Source organism: Stylophora pistillata, chromosome 2 (assembly GCF_964205215.1).
Source record: "Stylophora pistillata chromosome 2, jaStyPist1.2, whole genome shotgun sequence".
Lineage (NCBI taxonomy): Eukaryota > Metazoa > Cnidaria > Anthozoa > Scleractinia > Pocilloporidae > Stylophora > Stylophora pistillata.
Genome location: NC_142520.1, coordinates 3,747,807 through 3,772,095, shown reverse-complemented (window position 1 = coordinate 3,772,095; position 24,289 = coordinate 3,747,807). Strand labels below are relative to the sequence as shown.

General features: G+C 37.4%; 2 protein-coding genes and 2 pseudogenes across 5 annotated transcripts; 3 read left to right on the top strand and 1 right to left on the bottom strand.

Annotated features, from left to right (window-relative positions):
* Positions 1-3,017: 3,017 nt before the first annotated feature.
* On the bottom strand, positions 3,018-8,199 carry LOC148736709 (uncharacterized). 3 transcript variants are annotated; one of them, XM_088749764.1, is made up of 5 exons: positions 8,084-8,199; positions 6,255-6,395; positions 5,069-5,399; positions 4,496-4,585; positions 3,018-3,694 (listed from the first exon to the last, which is right to left on the bottom strand). In XM_088749764.1, exons 3-5 carry the CDS (start codon positions 5,339-5,341, stop codon positions 3,524-3,526), a joined length of 534 nt encoding a protein of 177 aa, XP_088605890.1. In that variant the 5' UTR covers positions 5,342-5,399; positions 6,255-6,395; positions 8,084-8,199; the 3' UTR covers positions 3,018-3,523. The 3 variants fall into 3 exon arrangements, 2 of the variants coding, with proteins under 2 accessions (XP_088605890.1, XP_088605892.1); XM_088749766.1 differs by lacking the exon at positions 8,084-8,199 and having other exon boundaries at positions 4,502-4,585; positions 6,255-6,643; XR_015996869.1 differs by lacking the exon at positions 8,084-8,199 and having other exon boundaries at positions 3,559-3,694; positions 4,003-4,585; positions 6,255-6,644.
* A 30-nt stretch (positions 8,200-8,229) lies between these two features.
* LOC148736708 (uncharacterized) lies at positions 8,230-12,199 on the top strand (annotated as a pseudogene). The gene is made up of 5 exons (XR_015996868.1): positions 8,230-8,761; positions 9,242-9,312; positions 9,824-9,930; positions 10,618-10,726; positions 11,256-12,199. The product of XR_015996868.1 is annotated as an uncharacterized LOC148736708 (transcript).
* A 2,594-nt stretch (positions 12,200-14,793) lies between these two features.
* LOC148736707 (uncharacterized) lies at positions 14,794-15,613 on the top strand (annotated as a pseudogene).
* Positions 15,614-21,323: 5,710 nt separating this feature from the next.
* LOC111346631 (beta-1 adrenergic receptor-like) lies at positions 21,324-23,278 on the top strand. Its single transcript, XM_022953901.2, has one exon. The coding sequence runs from the start codon at positions 21,658-21,660 to the stop codon at positions 22,729-22,731; it is 1,074 nt and encodes a 357-aa protein (XP_022809636.2). The 5' UTR covers positions 21,324-21,657; the 3' UTR covers positions 22,732-23,278.
* Positions 23,279-24,289: the final 1,011 nt, after the last annotated feature.

Genomic DNA, 24,289 nt, shown 5'->3' with positions numbered 1-24,289 from the left:
GAGCCTTTGTAGTCTAGCTGAGAAGAACTTTGGTAGTGGACAAAAAACAATGTCACAGTAGCTTATTTTAGACAGAATTAATGTCTCTACCAAATGTTTCCGCAGTTTAAAAATTTAGTAAAGTTCCTTATTTTTCTTAAGTTTCTCAGAGTCGCATAACAAGAGTTGAGAATAGAACGGATATGAAATTCCAATTTAAGATTCGAGTCAATGTGTACTCCCAGGAGTTTTGTAACATTTATATGTTCCAGTGGTTTACCGGAGATTTCTAATCGCACTTCCAGATTTCCGAGAGAATGTACATGAGCCATCTGTGGAGTTGAGATAAGAATGGCCTTGGTTTTCTTAGAATTCAGGGCCAGGTTTGAATCATTTGACCAGGCGCCGAGCGAGGCCTACCAGGGTCGCATTCATGCTTTCCGCTTGAGATGTGATCTGCGGTGAAGAACAGCTAGAATCACAGGACGAATGTTCTTATTTCAGTGCCTTTAGGCAAAATCTAAAGCAGTCTTAAAGGTTGAGTAAAGCTTTAATCGTCTTTAATTGTCAAATAAAATATCCGAAAGCTAACTCTAACCTTTAATGAATCTTTAATTGAACATAAGTTTAACTTTAGTAGCGCAAATCTTTCAGTATCCTTTAAGTGGTTTCTTTTTTGGCACAAAAGAGGGTGTTTCATTAAAATGCATTTAATTTGACTTTAAGGTGAGATTTAAATGAGTATAGCTGTTCTGACATCTTTAATTCATGCATTAAAGATAGTCTCATTGTAATCTGAACTGTCAACAGAAAATTCATCACAAATCAGCTAACACTTACACTGATGAGCCAGAAGGGCAAATTTTGTTCTAAGTGCAGCAACGTGAGCTCACAATTCTTTCTGGGGTCGAAACATCTTATTGGAAGCGACGGTTTCACTCCTTGCATGGAGTGCGATGACAAGAAAGGAAATGTTTTCTGCGCGCGCTTTAATGGCTGCGAATCACGTTCAACTTTCGAAAGGCATAAGCGGAAAGGTAACGGAAAGAAATTAACAGATACTTTCGTGGCGACTTCAAATTCCCGTGATTTCACGAAATTTCAAGTTCACCCGACTATGAACGTCAATTAATTTGAATATAAAAAAGTCATTTGTATGTATTTATACATATCTACAGATATCTTTACGTCTTTAATTATTACATGAGAACATAACTACTATTGAACGTTGCTTGAGACGATTAACATTGAAACTTCCTCGCACTCAATCCCTGAAGATTTTTTGAGGTCGGAGTTGTATACTGCCTGTGGGCATAGACGCCCCATTGAGAAAGTACCTTCGTAGACTATTGCGGCAAGTTTGTAATGTTTCTGGTTCATATTATTTGCCTTTGTTTTCTTTTGTCGTGTGACTTATTTCTTTCTCCGTATTAAATGTAAGGCTTACAATCTTTCTCCTTTCCAGGAATATTGATTGAAAAGCCCGAGGTTTAAATCCTCACATGCGTCTACCCAGAAGTTTGTCTTTCTGCTCTAATATAAGAACGTTTGGTAGCGATGTTAAATAAATTGAGGTTTGAATCATCACAAAGGTCCACACAAATTTCTTCCTCTGCCCAGCTGATAGAGCAGATGTTCCTTATGAATATTGACCCAGCTCTTACTTTTTTTTTGTCTTCCAGCTGATATGGTGATGCGCAATTTTTCTGAGATAATTGATTTTTGACTGATATGATATAAACAATTAGTTCTCGTGGCCCCTCTCAAGTTGAGCTCCAGTCACCATTCCGTTCTGCAAATGCCATAATTTTTTAATGTTGTTCAGTTAAAAAGCAGATACTCTCCAACCTGGCTTTAGTCTTTTTGTATTCCTTTGACTTTGAATGTCAAGGGTGCCGGAGAAAAGTAAATCCCTGCTTGAACACAGACACAGTCCTCTGGTGGTTACAGCCGAGAACCGACTTGTCTAGCCTCCGGGTTTGAGACCTTTTTAACGGCTCAGTGCTCGTATCAATCAATGAAAATAAAAAAATCATAACGCATAAAAATAAAAACGATAAGGGGAAATCATTGCCGAGGTACCAGAGGGTAAGAACAAAGTATGGGCAATCTGCACTGCACCTCTCCTCGAGACGCGAAAATAGACAAGCACTGAGAGGAGCGCACGAAACTCTCCTCCCAGCTGGGATCATCTTCTCTGGGCTGACTGCAGGAGGTTCAAATCCTCGCAAGGGACACAGATTGTAATGGTTTTCCTTTCACTATCCTATATATGATACCATTAGCTTTCTGTAATCCACCTTGTCTGCTGGGAATGAAATGTCTTCTTCTGAAACACTATCCTCAAGCTGAAAAAGAAGTGTGCTTGAACAAAATTTGCAATAGCTATAAACTGAAGCTAAACTCAAGTATTTGTTCCTGACAAAATTCCATGCAAATGTGACGTAAATTTCACATTTGCTTTACATTTACCTTGCTTATTGAGCAAAGCTGTTCATTTGCTATAAGTTTTCGTTGGGATCTAACAAAAAAAGAAATAAAAACCCTTATTTAGTGGCCATTTGCCAGTTCCCTGAGGGTGGCCCAATTTTACTGGGTTCAACTGTATTCAGAATAAAATTTAATGTAAATGAAACTGGAATTAAATATGGTTGATCTATTTACCTTTGCTAGAAATCCGATGGAAATAATAATTCAGGCCACAGCCCTGCCAATCATCCACTTAGAGGCTGATTACATGAGTCAGACTGGCCTGCCCACATAATACCATCCTAGCAAACAGTGAACTCGGCTCATGTAATCCACCCTTACTAAAACAACTAATCGGACAAACAAAAGTGGCAGGCCTCTGCCTACCACAGACATAACATTTTATTGTTTTTGTAAACACTGCGAACATAATTATATTGCACAAAACTAACAAATTATTTTGACTTCAGCCAAACAAATATTATTGTCTACAATATAAATAATGTGTTCTATAGCTCATGTCTCCAAAAATCAAGTCACAATAAATCCTAAGAAACTGTCATTTACAATTAAACTGAATAAATAGCTTTATTAATCAAAACCATTGGTATGCAATTAAAGAATGGGTAAAAGAAAGACTTCTGTCATTTGAAAGCACTGATTTACAAGATGTGCCACTTTTTCACCTCCCAACTTACAAAATGCCATTGAGAAAGCTTTCTACACTCATGTTACTGTCACAATAAATGGGAATTTCAGAGAAATAATTCAAACAATAATAATGAATACGTGATAGTTTGTGTTTCTAGCACTCTACAAAGGCAACAAAAAATAACTGTCTGTATCAAGCATTACTATAATGAGGTTAGCACTTTTGGTTATTCTCTGTAGTTGGTCCTTTTCTTTCTTTTTTTTTTTTTTGTATATGTATTGTGAAATTTTTATTTTCATGGATCAGTGTAAATTTCGTTTCATATATACAAACAATGTTATTTGTGGAAATCTCCCTATGAAGCTAACAGACAGTATTGATTTTACAGAAATACATATTAATCTGTTGACTTCATCCAAAGCTTCAAATCACACAGGGTAACAATTTTACATACACATTGGCAGTACAACAAAAGCACTGACTGACAAGATGTGCCATCTCATCATCTGCCAACCTATGATGTGCCATCGAGAAAGCTTTCAGTGCCCTTGTGGGAACAAGTCTTGGCAGAAAAAAGAGCAGATTCCTGACTCCCTGAAAAAAAAAAAAATACAGAACCTAAGAAACAGTGAACAGCTTCAACAGGATTTTATGTTAGTACACCTAAATTAATCACTTCATATGAAATTTTAATTGCACCTCTAGTTCATTAGTTATATCACTTAATTGTGGTCTTGACTCAAGATCACTAAGAATGCACTTTTTCCTCAAAGCACAAAGGAAGTGGCATTGGAGGTATGTACCAACTGCACAGATCACTCTTCCAAAAGAGAACACATCACTGGCATGCAAAGGTGGACTGGCATCACAGACAATTTCAGGAGCAATGTGACCATGCTTACTTTTGTAAATTTTGTGTTCTTCAGGTGTGAAATGTTTCACAAGGGAACCAACTGCTGTTAAAGCTACACATTTGCCAAAATCGATTGATATGGCACGATACTCATTGTTTACGTGCGAGATAATGACACTATCTACTTTGATATCCCTATGAATAAATCCTTGTTTATGTAATTAAGATATTGCTTGAGCCAACTGATTGATCAAGGTCAGCCAAATAACCAGTCATAGATTCAACCTTCTGCTCTTCAGTGACAAAGACACTGTAAAAGGCTTGTCCAAAACATGGTAAAAGGATGACACTAGAAGGTAAGGCTTTCACAGTGTTCACGCCCCAACAAGAAGAGGAGAATTTGCATGTTGGAACTTTGACATGACTCTTGCCTCCTATTTGAGTTCCTCTACTGTAGCAGGATAAAATGTTTTAACTGCAATGGGATTGCCCCTGTAAAACATCTCGTTGCAGCACCCACACACACCAGAACCCACATGTACCTTCACCTCCATTCCAGATTCATCTTTTGAGGGCTCCAAAAGGGCACAGTTAATTTCCACAATGGACTCACATGTTGCTTTTGCAATGACCTACATTTCAACAAGACAAAAAGTTAATTAATCCTTTGTTAGCCCACCTCTTTGGAACAAGAAATAAATGATTATTAAATGCTTCTCTACATGTTGTAATGTATTTATTTACACAGAATTTTAAATGGAAATTTCTTTTTGTAGTAACATAAATGCAGTGACATCAAGGTCAGATCAGCAAATGTAGATGGAGTGCTACTTTCAACATGGCTGCCTCATTTGAAATAACCTAAGGGTTTAAAACAGATGGAATGACTCAAATGTATCTTGATTTAGAGGCAAAGGTAAAATAAATTCTAGTGAGGAAGACTTGGTTAAACTATATCAAGAAGTAGATGCAGTAACCAATTCTGTGACAACACCCAAGTAGTCCCTCAAACTCCCCCCCCCCCCCCACTCCACTTTAAGGGCGATGATGAGGAAGGGGTGATGCAACTGCTTTAAAACCTTTCTGGCTTTGAAGATTTAAAATGTTGTACATACCTTCCCTTGCACTACAGATTGCCTTGGAATTGATATCCAAGCCTTTCTTGAAGCCTCTTCTTTCTTGAAAAGTGAGTGCCATCGATCATAATATTTTCTCATTATATTGTCGCATATCTTTTGTTGTTTCTCAAGGCGAGCCTTCTCGATCTGTAATCCAGACGCAAGTGTCTTCTCTTTGTCAAGGTTTCTTTGCTGTTGTTTCCATTTTTTCCTTTCTCTTTTCATTCCTCTTATCTCCTCTTTTGTGTTTTCACAGCTTTTCCTACCCATGAACACGATAAGAAATGTTGAAAACTTTTTCTTTCTTCCTTGTTGTGTTTACCCATCTCTACAATAAAGCAGAATTTGAATAGTTAAGGGAAACTTAGATTCAGCATATTTAATTAATATTACTTATCACAACCAAAAAATGGTCAACCAGACCAGCTATTATTTGGAAGATGACAGTCGGCTAAGAATTAAGACATACTTTATCCTTAATTGCAATGCAATTTTTCCTTTAGCCAAACTTTCAAAGATATTAAAAATGTCTTTGATGTTTCGGTTTGTAACAAGTATCATGTATGATTAGTTAAAATTTTAAATTCAAAATACAATCAAGGAATGAAGCTTACATTCCTTTGATGGCACTGATATGAGGTTTTTAATAGCTACACTCCAGCATTCATGCGAGCTCAATGCCACAACTTTGCTCTTTAGGTACCCCCATCTCTATCAAGGCTTCCTGACTAAAATGTCTAGTCCCTAGTAAGCCCACTCCTCTCCCCTCCCACTGAATAAAAACTCTACAGTATTGGTTGTATTGTTATTTATTTGACTGTCTTTGAAGTGAAATAATCTTGTTATTAATTTCCTTCCAAGTTCAAATAAAAATTTACTGTTGAAAAGCAACCTTTATTCCAAAACAGTCAATTACCTCCCACACCGTCCCCCCAATTCTTTGTTCTCCATTGAGTTCTATTTGCATGCCGTGCCAGCTTTTTTATCACAAGCTTGCTTTCAAAATTGTTCTAATCCCAATTAAAAGAAAACAATTCACAACTAACGAAATCACCTTCATGCACAAGAAATCTAATCGAATGATAACGTCGACGCCGTGACTTAACGCTTAATTAAATTTCCTTTGTTACAAGATATCCTTGACCTACACACGGCTAGATTTTCAGATATATTTACAACTAACCTTTTTGAAACTTTGGTATCGGTATGAAGCTGTTTACTTGAACAAGCAAAGTTCGAACGTGTAGTTCGTGTTTTCCCGCCTTTCTGTTTCCTTGCTTCCAATTACACTCGAGTCTTCATTTGTACTGGCCGGGTAACGTTGCTATCGAAGGCGTTCGTCGAGGGTAAGAGTAAACAGTAATTTTGGTCAGCGGGCAAATTATGAAACCGGCGAGTACGAGTATTGCGAAATCCCGCTAAAGGATGACATTTAAAAACCGTAGATAATTTTTGACTAAAACACTAGAATGCGTTATGATGGCGACGACTCAGTAAATATATGAAAATAATATATGTTTACTGCGCTTTCATAAAATGTATGAAAGCGTTCTTCGCAGTAATAAACCCTACTTATCTACGTATATGAACGATCCTTCGCAGTAAAGCACTATTTGAGCAATAGTGGAAATCAGACCTGAAAAAAATTTCAGGCCTGTACGGGATTCGAACCACTGACCTCTGCGATACCAGTGCAGCGCTCTACCAATTGAGCTAACAAGCCAACTGGGAGCAGGCCATCAAATTAATTCGATATAAACCCGTAGATGATAAATCGAACAACAACAAACATATGAAACATATGAGTGAACTGCGGTTATGAGACGTATATGAACGATCCTTCGCAGTAAAGCACTATTTGAGCAATAGTGGAAATCAGACCTGAAAAAAATTTCAGGCCTGCTCCCAGTTGGCTTGTTAGCTCAATTGGTAGAGCGCTGCACTAGTATCGCAGAGGTCAGTGGTTCGAATCCCGTACAGGCCTGAAATTTTTTTCAGGTCTGATTTCCACTATTGCTCAAATAGTGCTTTACTGCGAAGGATCGTTCATATACGTCTCATAACCGCAGTTCACTCATATGTTTCATATGTTTGTTGTTGTTCGATTTATCATCTACGGGTTTATATCGAATTAATTTGATGGCCTGCTCCCAGTTGGCTTGTTAGCTCAATTGGTAGAGCGCTGCACTAGTATCGCAGAGGTCAGTGGTTCGAATCCCGTACAGGCCTGAAATTTTTTTCAGGTCTGATTTCCACTATTGCTCAAATAGTGCTTTACTGCGAAGGATCGTTCATATACGTCTCATAACCGCAGTTCACTCATATGTTTCATATGTTTGTTGTTGTCCTACTTATCTAGTAGGTGGAAATAAGGCCTGAAAAAATTTTAGGTCCGTACGGGATTTGAACCTATGACCTCTGCGATACCGGTGCAGTGCTCTACAAACTGAGCTAACAAGCCAACTGGGAGCAGGTCATTATGTTGGTTCGTGTTAAACCCGCCAATAAATTTGAATAAATGAAAATCATATATGTGTATTGCGGTTTCATAATTTATACGAAAGCGCTCCTCGCTGTAATAAATTAACCCTATTTATCTAGTAGCGACTAAGTACTGTAGACATGACTTATTGACTTGCCCTTTTCTGCCAACAGAAGAGCAAACATGATAGGCATGCAATGTCTACTTTCATTGCTTATAACAAGTGTAAAATTATTAAGTCGTAAGTGAAAAAAGCTGTTCCTTCAATTTAAAACGGCAGTCACTTTGAGAATAAAGTAAGCCTTTAGTTGCCTGTCATTATATTTTTAGTGAAGTCGCTGACGCAAAAACGGGCTGGCTTTCTCTATCTTGGTCTTGCATCGAGCTGGTGCACTTAAAACAGGTTGGGTACAAGTGCGGAATTCTCATTTGTCACGCTCTGCACCCACACGCAACATTTAGTTTTTAAGTTTAATACAGTAGTCACTATTCTCATTAAATCATGAGGTGTTAAGGTACGAAATATTTACTTCACAAGGTAACTAGGAAGAAAGTGCATTTTCATTCGTTTTTGTACATCTTCATCCTTTGTTCAGTGCGATTTTACACACTTCGGGTTTGAACTTCTCGTGGGAACACGTGCTGCAGCTTACACGACATGTTTCAATTTTAACCGCTGTACTATAAACTTGTGTGTTCGACCCTCGACGAACGTCACCCGGTTAGCCATACACATCACAACGAGGCAATATGTCAACAGGAGGTCCTTGTTTGGGTTTAGCAATATTAATTCGCGCTTTTTTGAACCTCAATATTCCGTTTGACTGCTTTGTTAACAAAGCATCCGAGAGAAGCACTTGTAGTGTGGTTATTTTACCGTTAATTGGTAGTTAAAGCAAGTGAGAAAAGAATATGGCAGAAAGACGATTGCACGATCAAAACCATTATGTGGTTCCAGCGGCGAAAAAAGGAATAAAGTGTCCGACGATTGCATTGTGTTGCTGGAGGAGTTGATCCGCAGCAATCACGCTCTGGCGAGCGAAAATGTAAAGCTTCGGCAGCAGCAAGAGCGCAGCAACAAAGAAAACTCTGAAGCGCTTCAGCGGATCGAGAGCCGTCTTCAAACTGTTGATAATGCAGCTAACGTCCGTCGGCGCCAAAACAGAAGACAAAGGCGAACGACGGTAGTAGTTCCACCGGCTTGTCGAGTGAGTAAAAAAACATAACTGATAAGCATGAATAATGTGATATGTGTTCATAATTTGCTTGAATCAGTTCTGTTTCGTGGAAGATTTTCATTTATGTTGAGTACATGTTTGGCGCGCGAATTATATGCATAATTAACTTAATTATTTCGGCGGTAATCATTTGACATGATTAGATGTTGTTACATTTACTTGATGATCCTTTACCATAAACAGGTCTACCAGAAAAGTTTTTTTCCTCCCTTTTATATCAACGAGAATTATCTAGTATGAAAATTCATTTTATCATTTTTTCTCTTGGACCCTCTTGACCTTGCCTGTTTAATTCACATAGATGGGTAAGGTTAATTTTTAATTGTGCTTACAAGTGTCGGTTGCACCACATCATCTAGCCTTCAAACATTCAGGGTTTTTAAAAAGCGTGAAAGTAGAAATAGGACAAACGTCACAAACTGATTGTTGAATTTTTTTTCATTCTTTTAGAGAACTGTGAGGAGAATGTACAAACTCCTTTTGAAAAAAGATGACTTTGGTGGTTTCTATCTTGACGAAGAGTGAGTAAATTATATGTTTTTAGATTCAGAGATATTTTACTTTATCTTGATTGAGCGAGGAAATCCGAGTCTAAGCTGCTGCTTGAAATATTGAGATGTTATGTGAACACCTTATGGTGGTTACAGTCGAACCTCGATTATCTGGACTTTTCGATTATCCGGACTTTTTCTCTGGTCCCGTTTTTTTCATGATTATTAATGAGCTTTGATCTTCCAAACTTTATGAGGTAAAAAAATTCAGAGATTATGTCTAAATTCAGGAAAAGTGCGTTTAAAACATTGCCTCCTCTGCTTTCAAAAGATCGAGCACTTGGAGAGTCATCGAAGCAGATTTTATCTTCTTTTCTTTTGTTTACATTATTTTCTCATTAATATTCATATTTTCGTTTATCCTGACTGATTACCTAAGTCCCAACAGGTCCGGATAATCGAGGTTTGACTGTACTTTTGTCTTAGTGTTAATGTTGTTACTACAGAATACCAGGCTTAATTGTATTTGTTTTTGTCTTAAAATAAATTCTGACAGCAACAACATCCTTTTTGAGCGGACAATAGAGCAGGCAATACATCAACAGGGAGGACCTGAAAAGTGTCCTTGGACAAAAGAAGTCATAGAAGGTAGCTACCAATAATCATAGCACATGCATTTCACTTTTACTGGGGTGTCATTACATTTTGTGGGTGAGCATAAGGATTTTGCACTCAAGCATATTGATGCATATCTCCTTTATAACAACTTGAGTTTTATTGAAGGCCTTGGCTTGAAAACATCCAGGCAAAATTGTGCTCAAAATTGGTCAATTTGTCTATTGCCCAGCCCTTAATGATACCCCTGCTTTTTGTCTCTACCATCAATTCATGTCTTTTACCACTTTCCCCTCAACATAAATGTCATCATAAAACTAGCATTCAGTAACACAGTAAGATACCCTGAAACCTCTAATGAGCACCTTCATTACATGGTCAAATTTAGGACAAGAGGGGGGGTGCATTTTATAGTTTTTCCTAACTTACATATTAACTTTCCCAAATGTTACAGAAATTTAAATATGTTGCAAACTGAAATTTTCACGTTTATTTCTTGTCTCTAGATCTGAGACACTTCAGTGTAGATCCTCAAAAAAGCATACTTTACACCTTAGCAATGAATCACCAAGGACATACTGCAAAATTTATATAACTTGGCAGATATTCCAAGGTGGCCTGCCATAAATTATTATAAATTTGAACATTGTCATTAATTTATGTGGGAATCTTTTTACAAACAGCTTCTCATGGCATTTTCGTAATCATTTCTTTAAACAGCTGCTTTACAAAGATATTTCAAATATGTGTGAAAACACAGAAGCTGAAGAGTGATAACCACTATGAGGCTCATAAACAAAAAACCTGGAAGAGTGGTCGCCAAAGAGAGGTATTTATTGGCTGGGATACTATTTTGAACATTTTACTTTTCATATACCCTGCTGTTCACAAATGATGGGGTCCAACAGATGTTCAATGTTACCCAACTGAGTACACCCTCAAGTACACTTGATCAATGGGAGGGAAGCTATTTCCCATTGAATGTCTTTATTTTGGCACTTCAAAATTGGATGGGTTTGAATATAGACACATCTAACGGACTATGTTCTTATTAGAGAAATTGTTAAATAAGTTAGGTATTCTGGTCTGTATCTAGAGCCTTCCAAGAAAATCTTTGTAAAATAAATTTGAAAAATATTAAAAATGTGATGTGAGTTAAATGATAGTCTGTATGCACCATTTGATGAAAAAAAAAAAGGACAAAGAGACCCTATATTATAACATGCTTAAGAATTCCATTCTTACAATGGGTACACACATATATATATCAAGAGAAATTAGTGATTTGGATCATATTTTTCATTTGAAGTCCTATAACACCCTTCTCATGCCCGTTTAATAATTTTTATTTTTTTTAGAAGTTAATGAGACGAACTGCAGCCCTGGAGCTGGTCAACTGGGCCAACCAGCATGAAAAGGGGAGAGCAGCAGAGGTTCTTGTCATGGATGCAATGAGCAGTGAGGAAAGCTGGTACAAGGATGTCGATGGAAATACCTCAAAAGTAACAAAATACTCTTTGCATCACCTTCAGTGGGAAAGGAGAATGAAAAAAATTGAAAAGAAACTTGACAAGGCCTTTAAGAAAAAGCTCACTTCAAGAGCTAAAGAGAGAATCCGCCCAGGGTTTATGGGCAACCTTTTCTGAGATGCTCGCCTACTGAAAATTTTCCAGAGTAGGCAATAATACAGGGAGAAAATTGTTTTACTAATCAATGAAATCGAAATTTACAAAATATCAAGCCAAGTCTAGAATGAGGTTATTTCACATGCCTGCATGAGGCTTCTTTTTCATTGAATAATTATGGTCTCATCTAAAGTAAGTGATCGTGAATTCTTCAATGTTAATAAATTTCCTCCACATGAGATACTTTTTTCTATATAGATGTACTCATCATTTTGGGTATCAAGTTTCAGCTGCATTTTAGAGTAAGAGAACTGTTTTCTATCACTTGTTTACTAAAAGAAATTAAGGTATATGATCATATTTAATAAGTATTACAGTTGTAATAATGTAGCAAATTAAGAAAATTTTTCTGAATTTTAGATTGATAGGTTGAACTTATATTTTTTATTGTTAGACAAGTATCATTTCAAATCACATTTCTTAGTAGCTGGACTTGAGAGTACAATTTGTGAATCAATAGCTTTTTGTGTAGTGTGTTACTACAGCTAGTTATATAATTTGTGTATTTGTCATACTTTTATAGTGGTAAATATTCTATTACCTGCATGACTGAGATTATATTATACATTGACGAAAGTGAAACAATTTTAATAAAGTATGTCAATCAGTAATTCAAACATTTGGACATCTCTTTTTTTAATTATGTATGGGGCTCGACTGGGATATCCTCAGCTTCATTGTAGGTTTATGTTATCTCAGGGGAACAAATGAGTTTTGAATGAAACTATTTCATCACTGCAATTTCAAACACTTTGTTATTACTTGAATGTGTGATGCTTCTTTTTCTATCAATTGTAAGGTTGCCCAAAATATCATAAGTTATTGGGATATAAATGTGGGTGTGATTAAGCAAATCAAAAGTCAGTTGAAAGTGAAACCTGCAGCTTTTAGAGGCACTTAAAGGTCACTTAATGATGAATGTTAACAAAACTTTAAATTTAAGAGAATCTGAAAGTACAACTAAAGATGAATTACAACAAAACCTGTAACTTTAAGCAGTACTTAAAGGGAAACAAAAGATTGAAGAAACCTTTAAGATGCATTTACAAGTAGAAGTTTTGGTTGACTAAAGTTGACTTTACAAGAATTAAGAGGATTCCTAAAATCAATAAAATGGTTATTTAGGTTTGCTTTCATGTGATCTCAAAGCGTTCATAAAATGGTTATTTAGGTTTGCTTTCATGTGACCTTAAAGTGTTAACTAAATGGTTCATAAGGACACTTTAATTGACTTCGGAAAGTTCAATTAAAGATACATTTCAGAACTTCCGTATGTCACCAAAAGATGACTTAAATACTTGCAATGTTAACCTTTAAGTTACCTTTAAGGAAACTTAATTTATTTATTTAATCCTGTGAATATAATGTTGTATCGTCGGAATATTGGAAACTTTTGGTTGTAGGTGGAGGAATATCTTGAAGATCCGCGACGTAGAGATTGAACAACATCGGTGTAAGGATTGAGCCTTGGGGAATTCCAAATTCGGAGAGCACGGGTGACGATTTGCGATCATCAATTTGAATGTGATGTCTCCTGCCGCATAGGTAATTAGCCAGCCATTCGAGGACATACTTTGAAAAACCGAGGTGATGCAACTTGGTTATCACCGTTTTCTATAAACCAAACGGTATCAAATGCTTTCGAAAAGTCTACTAGTACCATAAGGGCTACCTCTTTCCTTTTTATGGCACTCAATAGGTCGTCCCTTATACCTAAGAGTAACGTAGAGGTCGAATGCCCCTTACGAAAGCTCGAGATGGTGTCTCTAAGGAGAGATTCTCTAGTGCAGAAATCAGTCATTTGAGAAGCAACAAGCTTCTCAAATACCTTAGAAAGTGCGGGATGAATCGACACTAGACGCAAGTGATCTTCCGAGACAGCTGTGTTAACTTTTGGAATGGGGCTGATACGCGCGAGTTTCCAGGCATGCGGGAAGTACAACTTTTGAAATACAGTTGATGATAGTTGTGAGTGGGCCGGCCAAGTATCTAGCAACCAGCTTTACGAACCGGGCAGGCAATTGGTCGGGTCCAGTCGAACAGTCAGTGCGTAGTAGTTTAAGGGTTCGCAGGACTTCTCTTTGTGTAACACTTTCCAGGGGAAAGGCGCCCTCTTTATCCGTAAGACCGCGGATGAACTGGAAGAGTCTATCTTGGTTGGTCGATTCAACACCAAGCATTCTCCTTGCGGTCGTAGCAAAATGAAGATTAAACTTGTCTGGGTCGTACCTTAAAGGCTGTTGACAGGGGTGGAGTACGTGGTGAACCATGCGCCAGACTTCCTTAGACTTGTTGGACAGCAAAGCCTTTTCCATGAAAGCTTTACGAGCTTTGCGTATAGCGCTCTTTATTTTATTTCGTACTTCCCGGAAAGCAGACCGAGAAGATTCTGAATTTGACTGATGCGCTTCTCGCCTCAGTTTGCCTCTTTGTGACTGGAGGTTAAGTATTGTTTCGTTATCCATCCACTGAGCGGGAGGACGTGTCACACGGCACCTTTTGAGGGATGCGTGCCTTTCAAGGCAGTCGTTAAACATGGTGTTGAGAGTCTCTAATTGATCGTCAGGGTCATCATTTGATGTTATTACTGAAAATGGTAGTGCGGAAAAGTCCTCTAAAAAGCTGTCTCATTTAAGTTCTTCAGGTTTCTGATGTACTTATATCTTGGCTGATAACGAGCTACGCGGATGTTTACACACGCGAAGGGGCCATCGTGATCACTCACAATACTGCACGGTATCACACCATGAGATCCCGCAGGGTTCGTCAAAAAACAAACAACGCCCAATTGTTATTTCAGTGCGGGTGAATTTCGCGCATATTTCTGGACTACAAATATCGCGTGATAATTGTACTTGTCTCGCGCGTTATTTGTACTCTACGAAGAACAATTCGAAAATAAAATACAATCTTCGACAATCGAGGATGTTCCAGTATGACTCAGCAATAGTTTTCTGCTATTGCTGAGATAGTGTACAATTCAAAACATTGCAATTTTTTGCCAAAAAAAATACTTGTTTCATCACAATTAAGGGGACTGGGAGGCATAAAGAATATCTAATACATTCAATCACCCTACATCGTCACCGGGGAATCAATTTAAATGAAATCAATTTACTTTAATGGCTTGGTGACGTAAAAACAATTAAGTGACTCACGCCATGAAAGCTTCGAAAAGGGCTCTGAAATAATAACAGTAATAATAATAATAATAATAATAATAATAATAATAATAATAACGAAAGTCTACCACCAAAAAAAGACAGGGACTCACACGAGTAAGGATGTGATGTGCCACATATGTGGTAAGGCCGCTGAAACGCAGGCGCACGTGCTAGCAGGTTGTGGAGCGCCAGCCCAGTCTAAATACATGACCGCATAATGCAGCACTTAAGGTAATTTGCTACGAACTCTCGAAAGACCTAGACTTCTGGTACTCTCAGAACACGCCGAAGCCACTTTACGAGAACAAGAGAGGAAAGGCACCCTGGGACATACCACTATATGCAGAACACGCGGAGGTGAGAAACAGCAGGATAGACTGTACAGTTATAGACAAAGAGAGAAAGAAAGTAGTGTTACTTGAAGTGAGCTGTCCATGGGTCGGTAATAGAGAGATCAAATGTGCAGAGAAGACGAACAAGTACACCCCGCTGCGGTACGAATTAGGAAGGAGATACCCAGAGTACAAGACTGAGCAGCATAACATCATACACCGAATGCAAATATGGCGTAAAATTTGAGTTGCCACTGTTCTGGACTCACTAGCCTCTCATACACTTAATAATCCTTTTGTGTTTCCGCGTGAAGACGAGGCTAGTAAGTCCAGAACAATGGCAATTCAAATTGGACGCCATATTTGCACTCGGTGTATAGTAGACGCACTTGGAAGGAGCTTGCAAAGGGTCAAGGGAAGCATACGCCAACTGGTTGGAAGTGGCCGATGTCATTCAGTGCTAAGGAACATGCAGAAAGCTGTAGTTTCTAGCTTCCTCGACATTTCCAGGACTTTCAAGGTCTTATCGGACTAAGTTCTTCCAAAGACGTTAGTTTTAAGCTAGCTTTTAAAAATTTATCTCCATTTTAGGGTCTATGGGTACACCATTTTAGAACTTTTAGGTTTATTTGTGTCTGGACTTTTAAGGTCCTATCGGACTAAGTTCCTTAAAACGACGCTTGGTTCAAGCATTTTTTTAATAGGTTGAGGGAACATTTGTTTCCTTTTAGGGTCTGGGGGCACACAATTTTTTTTAAAGTTTAGTTTTTATCTATGTAGTAGTGACAATTGAATAGGCTACGCCTTTGGCGCCCTTTATCAATTGTATTTGTAAGCTGAAACATTCAGAAGTGTATACTGCGATATTATAATAATAATCATAATAATAATGATGACAATAATAAAAATCAATTTTATTATTGATTTTATTATTGATTTTTATTATTGTTATAGTAAAGGTAAAGCATAAAGGTGATATTTACTTGCTATTGTGCGTGCTAAAATCTGTTTGCAATGGAATTTGTAAATCTATATTGTTTACATACGTCGATAATAATAAAATTTTAAATATAAATAAAAAGCAGAATGAATTTAAAAATCTATTGACTTTGATTGAAATAGATGGGATTTATGCTAAAATATAGCAATAAGGAATTAAAATTTGATGGTAAGAAATGTTAAAATTGGCGATAAAAAGACTTGAAAGATGGCTCCTTCCATAACGTCAATATCAATGTAATTGACCGAATCGAAATGTGGCGTCCAATTTGAATTATAACATAACCAAAGTAAAGCGCGCGCTCTGATTGGTCAATTTAGCGTCCCCCATTTGCCCATGGGTGTACGCTGCTGACGTGAGCAAATGCAAAGACTAGTTTTCCGCGCGCGTTTTTTTTCTCTGGTCACGTAAGATTTGTTAAATAAAAGGGAACTCTTTAGCTACAATGTATCAAAGTTATGTTATAAAACAAATGGTAAACACCACACCGTACACTATTGAGTTATGGATGCACTTGGGAGGTTTTGCTAAGCACTCAAGAAGCTAGAGTCGCTCTCGGCTATCGCCTCGAGCGACTCTTACGCTTCTTTCGTGCTTAGCAACCTCCCGCGTGCATCCATAACTCAATAGTGTACGCTGTGGTGTTTACCATTTGTTAATTACCATTGTTCTGGACTTACTAGCCTCGTCTTGACGTGGAAACACAATAGGATTATCACATGTGTGAGAGGCTAGTAAGTCCAGAACAATAGCAATTCAAATTGGACGCCATATTTCGATTCGGTCAAATGTTCTTAATGTCATGCTGAACTTTCCTAATGTTCCTGGAGCCAGATCCCAATAGATTTATAATGAATACAACGTTAATAATAATATTAATGATAACAATAAACACATGTCTTTTGCAATACCTTCACCCAGTAATGATAATAATAATAATAATAGATTTATAATGATTACAATGTTAATAATAATATTCTAATCAGAGAATGTTTAGAAATACATTTGATGATAAAAATTAACGGTAAAAAACTACGACGTTTCGAAGTCTGCATGACCTCATTATCAAGTAAAATGTTAAAACTGATGTAAAATTGTAGCTCAGAGATTATATACAAATAAAATGTGATAACTTCATTAGAATAATGAGCGTTCATTGTTATTGGTGTCAGATCGTGCAGTATATGTTTAAATAAATACTTTTGCACGTATTGAGTCAGACTGCGTGTTTAACTTTGGTTTTTGTTCGCGAATGAATAACATTTCGTGGATTAGGCAGTCCATTTTCCCGCGGCATTTCTTGAGAACGGAAAACATTTTCCCCAGGCCAGCGGACGCTACACCGTGGGCCTCCCTCAGATGCTTGCCAATGACAGAGGCTTTATGTTCTTCTATGCGTTGATGAAGATGGCGTGTGGTATAAAACACGCGGCCGGCCTCCTAAACACTACCATCCCTTACTGACAACAAGCGTATATCATAAACCAACTGATACAGGACTGCTCTTACATTACCAGAGCCATGTCGATCAGCGTTACAAAAGATCTCTGCTGAATACAATGCTGAACCGAGCTTACCGCCTGTCATCAACGAAAGAATCTTTTACGAAGGAATGCCAGCATCTCAAGCGGATGTTTACTAAGCTTAAGTACCCAGTGAAACTCATCAACTCAGCTATCGCCTGGTACACGAGTTCTACGATCCAAAGCCGTCACGAAACCCCAACTGAACTTGATGCGGCTACACAAAAACCTGTCAGAATAACTTTACCATTTAAAGACCAAAAATCGGCCGACACAGTAAGACATCAGCTGAAAGATCTTGGCCGGAAAATCGGAACTGACCTACAACCAGTTTTCACGAGTCGTAAGATCGAGGGAAAGCTCAAGATACAAGAAGAGAAGCCCGCTTTAATTAACCACCAATGCGTTGTTTACACTTTTAAATGTGATTCGTGCGATGCGGATTATATCGGTTATACCACACGCCATCTTCATCAACGCATAGAAGAACATAAAGCCTCTGTCATTGGCAAGCATCTGAGGGAGGCCCACGGTGTAGCGTCCGCTGGCCTGGGGAAAATGTTTTCCGTTCTCAAGAAATGCCGCGGGAAAATGGACTGCCTAATCCACGAAATGTTATTCATTCGCGAACAAAAACCAAAGTTAAACACGCAGTCTGACTCAATACGTGCAAAAGTATTTATTTAAACATATACTGCACGATCTGACACCAATAACAATGAACGCTCATTATTCTAATGAAGTTATCACATTTTATTTGTATATAATCTCTGAGCTACAATTTTACATCAGTTTTAACATTTTACTTGATAATGAGGTCATGCAGACTTCGAAACGTCGTAGTTTTTTACCGTTAATTTTTATCATCAAATAATAATATTAATGATAATAATAAACACACGTCTTTTGCAATACCTTCACCCAGTCATGATAATAATAATATTAATAGTAATAATAATAATAATAATAATAATAAAGACTTTATTCAAAGAGGGTTAACGCTTAATAGCCAAAGGCTGATAAACTTGTGGTCCTCGGAGAATAAATTTACAAACTATGAGTACAAATATAATACAATAAAAGTTAAAAAACTAAGTTTGTGAGAGACGCAAATAGTTGAATTACAATAATATTAAAAACTTCCGTGAAATATAGATATAAATAGATATAAAAGTTGAATCCTAAAATGGTCTAAATGTTGCTGCGCTGCGAGGATCGTTTTAAATAAATAACTTTTTAAGAACTTAACGGAGTCTGATTTTCTAATATTTAGAAGCATATTATTCCAAAGTCTTGTTGTTAATACAGAAAAAGAACGGCCTCCTTCAGTCTCGCGTTTATAATAAGGACAAATAGAATTATAGCTGGCATACCGGGTGCTTCTGTCATTCGTTGTGTATTGTTAATTGTGTGTTCACTAAGATAGTTCAGAAGAGAAAAAAAAAAACAAAGCCAAGAAGCCGGCCGGCTAAAGTTGTTAAGAGAATGATTATAGTGAATGTAGAATTAGTTTAGCTTGATAGACCAGGTGTCGTTCTGCATTTAGTTGCCAGAGAGCGCATGGCTTCATTTTAGGGCCAAATCTTTTCCCCAATCCTTTATCGACTTCCGAGTAGGAGTATCTGATTGGAGCACTGGACTTTTCATTTGTTAACTTTTTCTTTCAAAACCCTCTTAAACAAGGCTGAAAAAAGCTAACCATAAATCCTCTGAAGCTCAATGGAAAAGCGACGGACTGCGAAAGCCGAGAACTGATGTTTTTTTGTTCTCTTGTCGCCAATTTTGATGACAATAAAAACATCTAACAAGTTTTTATTTTGTGTAATTCAACTGAGCAAGCTCGAGGTGTTTTATAGCCTGCCAGCAGGCTGTCGCGATAAGCGCTTCGGGACAAGTGTTTCTTTACCAGAAGGAAATTATGAGAACTTCAGCATAGCGAGGTGGCGAGAGGTCTGCAAGTGGTTTAGAACTAGATATTAGTGCCAGACTCCCAGCAAATTTTCCCTCACTCGTCTCCGATCTTCTCGCGAGTGAAAAACCGCGAGTCCTGCAGCGCGGATAATGAGGGTCTGGATACAGGCTATCCCTCTCCATAGCTCCCAATCCACTGACTTTGACTTTGACTTCGACCCAGGCTTCGACCCAGGCTAAATCAAGCTCAGGTAATGAAGCATGTTCCGTTTATCGCATCAAACATGTATCGTGTAGATCAACAGTTAAAAGATCACAACGTGGAAACGAAGAGGCTTGCTAACTACAAGAGCTAATTGCTATCGATAAAAGTGAAAAAGAAAATCTGCTCTGAAAAGTGTACGTGTCATATTGGGCTGTAATCAGCGCGTAATCATTTTATCGTTGAATTTTTTATGTTTCTTTTTTTAGCACTTATCTATCACATCTATCACTACCTAGAGTTCGCGTCAGTGGGCAAGATTTTATTTTTTCATCTTGGTCGGCTCTGTCAAATGGAGTTCTCATGTTTTCCTGGATAAGGCTCAATTAAATGAAATCCGATCCAGGATGTCGAATGGCCATTACTTTAGTTACGTCATTACATAGACAGCAATAACGTTTTAGCGGTGTGGGACCGTAAAAAAATAAACACAATTTCTTCAGGCATATTCTGTGCCATAAATATTTCTAAGAACTAGGTCATGGACCGAAAAAAGTTTTCGTTACGAGATTTGTATAAAATGAAGCCTAGCATAGACAGAAAGGACGACGAAAAACTATTTCAGTCGTGTTTCTGTTTTTATCTGCCAGAAAATTGACGCTCTCTGATTTCAAATGACAATGCGTATCCCCGTGGATATAAATGAAAAAATTTTTGTTTTCATCTTTGCATAAGTGTGCAAAGCTTATCTTCATTTTGTGACTTCCCGCTGGTCCCGGTGAATGCTCAGATCTATCTTAAAATGGCACCACACTTAATTATGTAAATTTCTTCGCGCAGTCAAACGAGCGGTATTCTTAATGTTTTCAATCTTATAGTGTCAGCAATATCAACCGCATTTACGTCTGATAACCGCAATGTAAGAATAACTAGAATCTATTGACAAAACAGAGAACACCGCGAGAGCTTTCAAATGAAAACCTCAAAACTAGCCGTGTGTAATATCAGGAAATGAAAATATAAACTTGCCAACCGTTCATAATTTGTGTCCTCTTCTGTTTCTGTTAAGTAATTGTTTTTTGTTGGAATTTTTTTCCATGAGATTCCTAATTGAGTATTTTCATCACCCTCTCTATAAGTTCTAATGGATTTCTGTACAAGAAAACAAAAAAATTAATATTTCGCTTCTATGCTAAGTCACCAACAAACGTGTCTGTCAGGCATATTTGAATATTCCATTGAATCGAAATCTGATACCAAATCACCTTGTTGAACATATGCTTACATAGATAAGAAATTGCTTCTTGTCGAGAAATTATTTTTTTTACTAGATACACCTTGTATTAGCCGATTAAAAACATTTAAAAATCTAATACATTTAGCTGTTAGATAATTACCTGCTCTTGTTTTATGGACTATTTCTCTCCGCATGTAGTGTAGGCTGGTTTTGAACAAATCGAATAAGCTTTTGCACGCAAATCATATGTAATAGTAAATTTTCCCCGGCTGTTTTTCGCTTTTTTTAGGCGTTAAAATTCTAAGATTTATTGAGTAGATCACAGCAGGATGATTCCCATTTTGGTTGACTTCTATTATTTTTATACAACACCTCTGAACATCTTTTCAACACAAAATTATGTGTCAAAATAAGTGCAGCTAGTGATTTAAAGATATGTTCCTCCGATCGAAAACCAATAGATGAGTCGAAGCAGTTAAAGAGGAATTTATTCCCAGGATCGGTTTCTGCTCACTGAGTAGCCCCCTCTGATAACAATATTACGCAAACAAAAAAAAAATTGGCTGTATGATAATTTATTCATAACGGCCTTTTAAGACGAACATGATAACACAATACAAGCGGCTTCAATCTGCTAGCGACTGTCAAAAGGATTAACCACTACATCGAGCAGGAAAATTGACAGTGTAATTCAAACTCTGCTAATATGTCGCATATCGCTGCAATAAACGGAAGCGATCACTTTCTAACTTTTCAAAGGATTCTTGAAAAGCGTTCAAGTGGTCTGACTGCGATAGAAGCTGGGTTCTTCGTGACCATCAACTTCACGGCGCTGTTCGGTAACTTCCTACTATGCACAGTTCTGGTAAAGGATTCGTCTTTTCGAAGCATTACAAACATATTGATTTTGACCCTTTGCGTGGCTGATATTTTGATGGGGGCAATCTGTATGCCTCTCTCGTGTGGGGTTCTTATACAAGGAAGATGGATCTACGGTGATATTGCATGTCAGCTTCAATGCTTTTTCATCTATTTTCTAGCGTTCGTTTCCCTTCAGACCATCGTGTTAACATCACTTAACAGATTTTTCAAAGTCGTCAAGCCGCGGAGGTACCGGCGCATTTTCACGATGAAAAAGACACTTGCCACATTGATTATACTTTGGTTCGTAACCGCACTTATACTAGCAATTCCTCTGGCAACTGGATCCTTTAGCGCCACTTTTAACCCAGCCAAAGCTGCTTGTGTGATTTTTAAAGGAGGCGTCGAGGTAGAGCAGAATAGCTATCCAGGCATTCTAAGAGGGTTGCTGCTGCTGTTCTTCGCTGTAATTCCTTCAATTGTCATATTTACTTGTTATTATAAGATATTTCGGGTTGTTGGGGAACATTTTACGCGAGTCGCGCCAAATCTTAATAGAATGAACAGAAGACGAAATTCGCGTTTAACTTCTCAAGAAATGCGGACAACAATTACTCTGTTTGCCGTGGTCGTAATGTTCTTCTTAAGCTGGCTTCCTGTGTTTGTAATTGAGATTACTCAAGCGTTTTTCATCAATTGGTGGAGAATTCCCCGTGAAGTTCAACTCATGTGGACTTTTTTTGGCAGTTTTAGTAGTGCCGCCAACCCTTTGGTATATGGCTTTGCAAATTCATCTTATCGACGTGAATATAAAAAGTTGTTAACACTTAAATGGAAAAAAAAATCCAAAGGAAGAAGGGACATTGAATTGAGCCGAAGTATATCAGTCGCGATGGCAACTTTAAATCTTCCGTCATGAATTCTTGTTCCTTAATCGTGAATGAGGTATTAAATTCAATTTTAAAAATGTGCCAATGCTAATGTACTGTTGTATACACAGATATTATCAACAAACTTAAAAGTAAACATTCAGTAAAAACAGTTACTTAAAAGTGACATATTTTATTTAAAATGTTTAAGTGTTTACAAAGTTTGTTTAAACTATTATTTAAAGAACAAATTAGGAAAAATACTTTATATAGCTATGAATTACAATTTTTTTTGGAATGCATATGTGCTGTTACAATTGGTAGTTATGAAACTTCTGTGAGTTCACAAAGTTCTCGTTTTCCTTTGAGTGGTCAAATCACTCGTTTTTAGGGAAGAAATCAAGTGATTAAGGCAAGTGTAGGTTTATTCATCTTTTGTACCTAAATGTTTTAACAAAAAAAATATGTATTTCATGTCTCACGAGCAAGAAGTTCATTTGAGTAACTGCTTAACTGTTAACTACCATGATCTGATAAGCATGCAATTTTCCCCTTCATTCCCACAACGTTTTCTTCCCAATAAAATGATGAAAGTTATTTCTACTCTAATAAGATTTTTTGGTCCATTCTCATCACCTGATGGCCAAATAATCTATCAAGATTGTAGAGAGATCCTAATTACTCCTACCAGAAGTGATCGCTACCGCTGGAAACTCAAATTTTGAAACAGCCCCGTCCTGCAACACTCTTAGCTTGAGTCGACGTGGCTTTTAAGTCCGTCCAAAAGTGCACTAGTTGTAGAAATCCAAGTGATACATTCAAGAATTCTGAGATTGCCACAGCGAAGTTCGAGTAGCGCAATATAAATCGTGCGGGCTCCCAGAAGAGTCGTTACAGTCTTCACAAAACAAAGGCGAATATGTATGACCACCTTCTCAGTTTAATTTTCAAAAGAAACACCTATCCACCAAATTTAGAATTGATCACCGAAGAGAGGTTGGATTATGTAAAGTATTTTCGAATATGTGGGAAAAATTAACTATAGATTCTAAAATTAACACTTCTAAAAAGTGACTCTCCGACTCCAGAAGTTTCATCAATTTGACCGCAGTTGGTAAAACTGGTCATTAAGTGGTTTGACTACGTAAGTAGGGGCTTTATAAGCAGATTAGGCATAAACAATAATATCCTATGGTGATTGGTTCTGTTTGGACAAAACATATGGAGAAACTGATATGAGAACGACCTAGCGATCATTTATTTTTCTATCAACTGGTGTCCTACGTCGAAAAGACAATGAAGCACTTGTTGATTAAAGTTCACTTTGAGGTAAACAACCTGCAGAAGTCTGACGTCCAAGTGTTAAGGATTTCAATGGCAATCAGGTTTCTTTCCTTTCAGGAAGAACGATATGATGAACTGTGTTATTTCTGATTGACCTGAGTCGAAGGTGATACAGCGCACTACATGTAAACAAATATGACAAGACGGCAGGAATTGAGGATAATTTCATTAAGAGCCACTCTTTCAACTAACTGATTGAATATAAAAATGCAGTATGTCTGAGTTAATAAACTGATTGAAAAAACTATTCGTGTAAATTAAACA

What these genes read in the sequence shown, in the direction of transcription:
- LOC148736709 (XM_088749764.1), bottom strand. Translation starts at nt 5,341, where the DNA reads ATGGGTAGGAAAAGCTGTGAAAACACAAAAGAGGAGATAAGAGGAATG. An exon ending in AATCTGTAGTGCAAGGGAAG is followed by an intron (nt 4,586 to 5,068) that starts GTATGTACAACA and finishes GTTGAAATGTAG; the next exon opens with GTCATTGCAAAAGCAACATG. An exon ending in AATCTGGAATGGAGGTGAAG is followed by an intron (nt 3,695 to 4,495) that starts GTACATGTGGGT and finishes TTTTTTTTTCAG; the next exon opens with GGAGTCAGGAATCTGCTCTT.
- LOC111346631 (XM_022953901.2), top strand. Translation starts at nt 21,658, where the DNA reads ATGTCGCATATCGCTGCAATAAACGGAAGCGATCACTTTCTAACTTTT.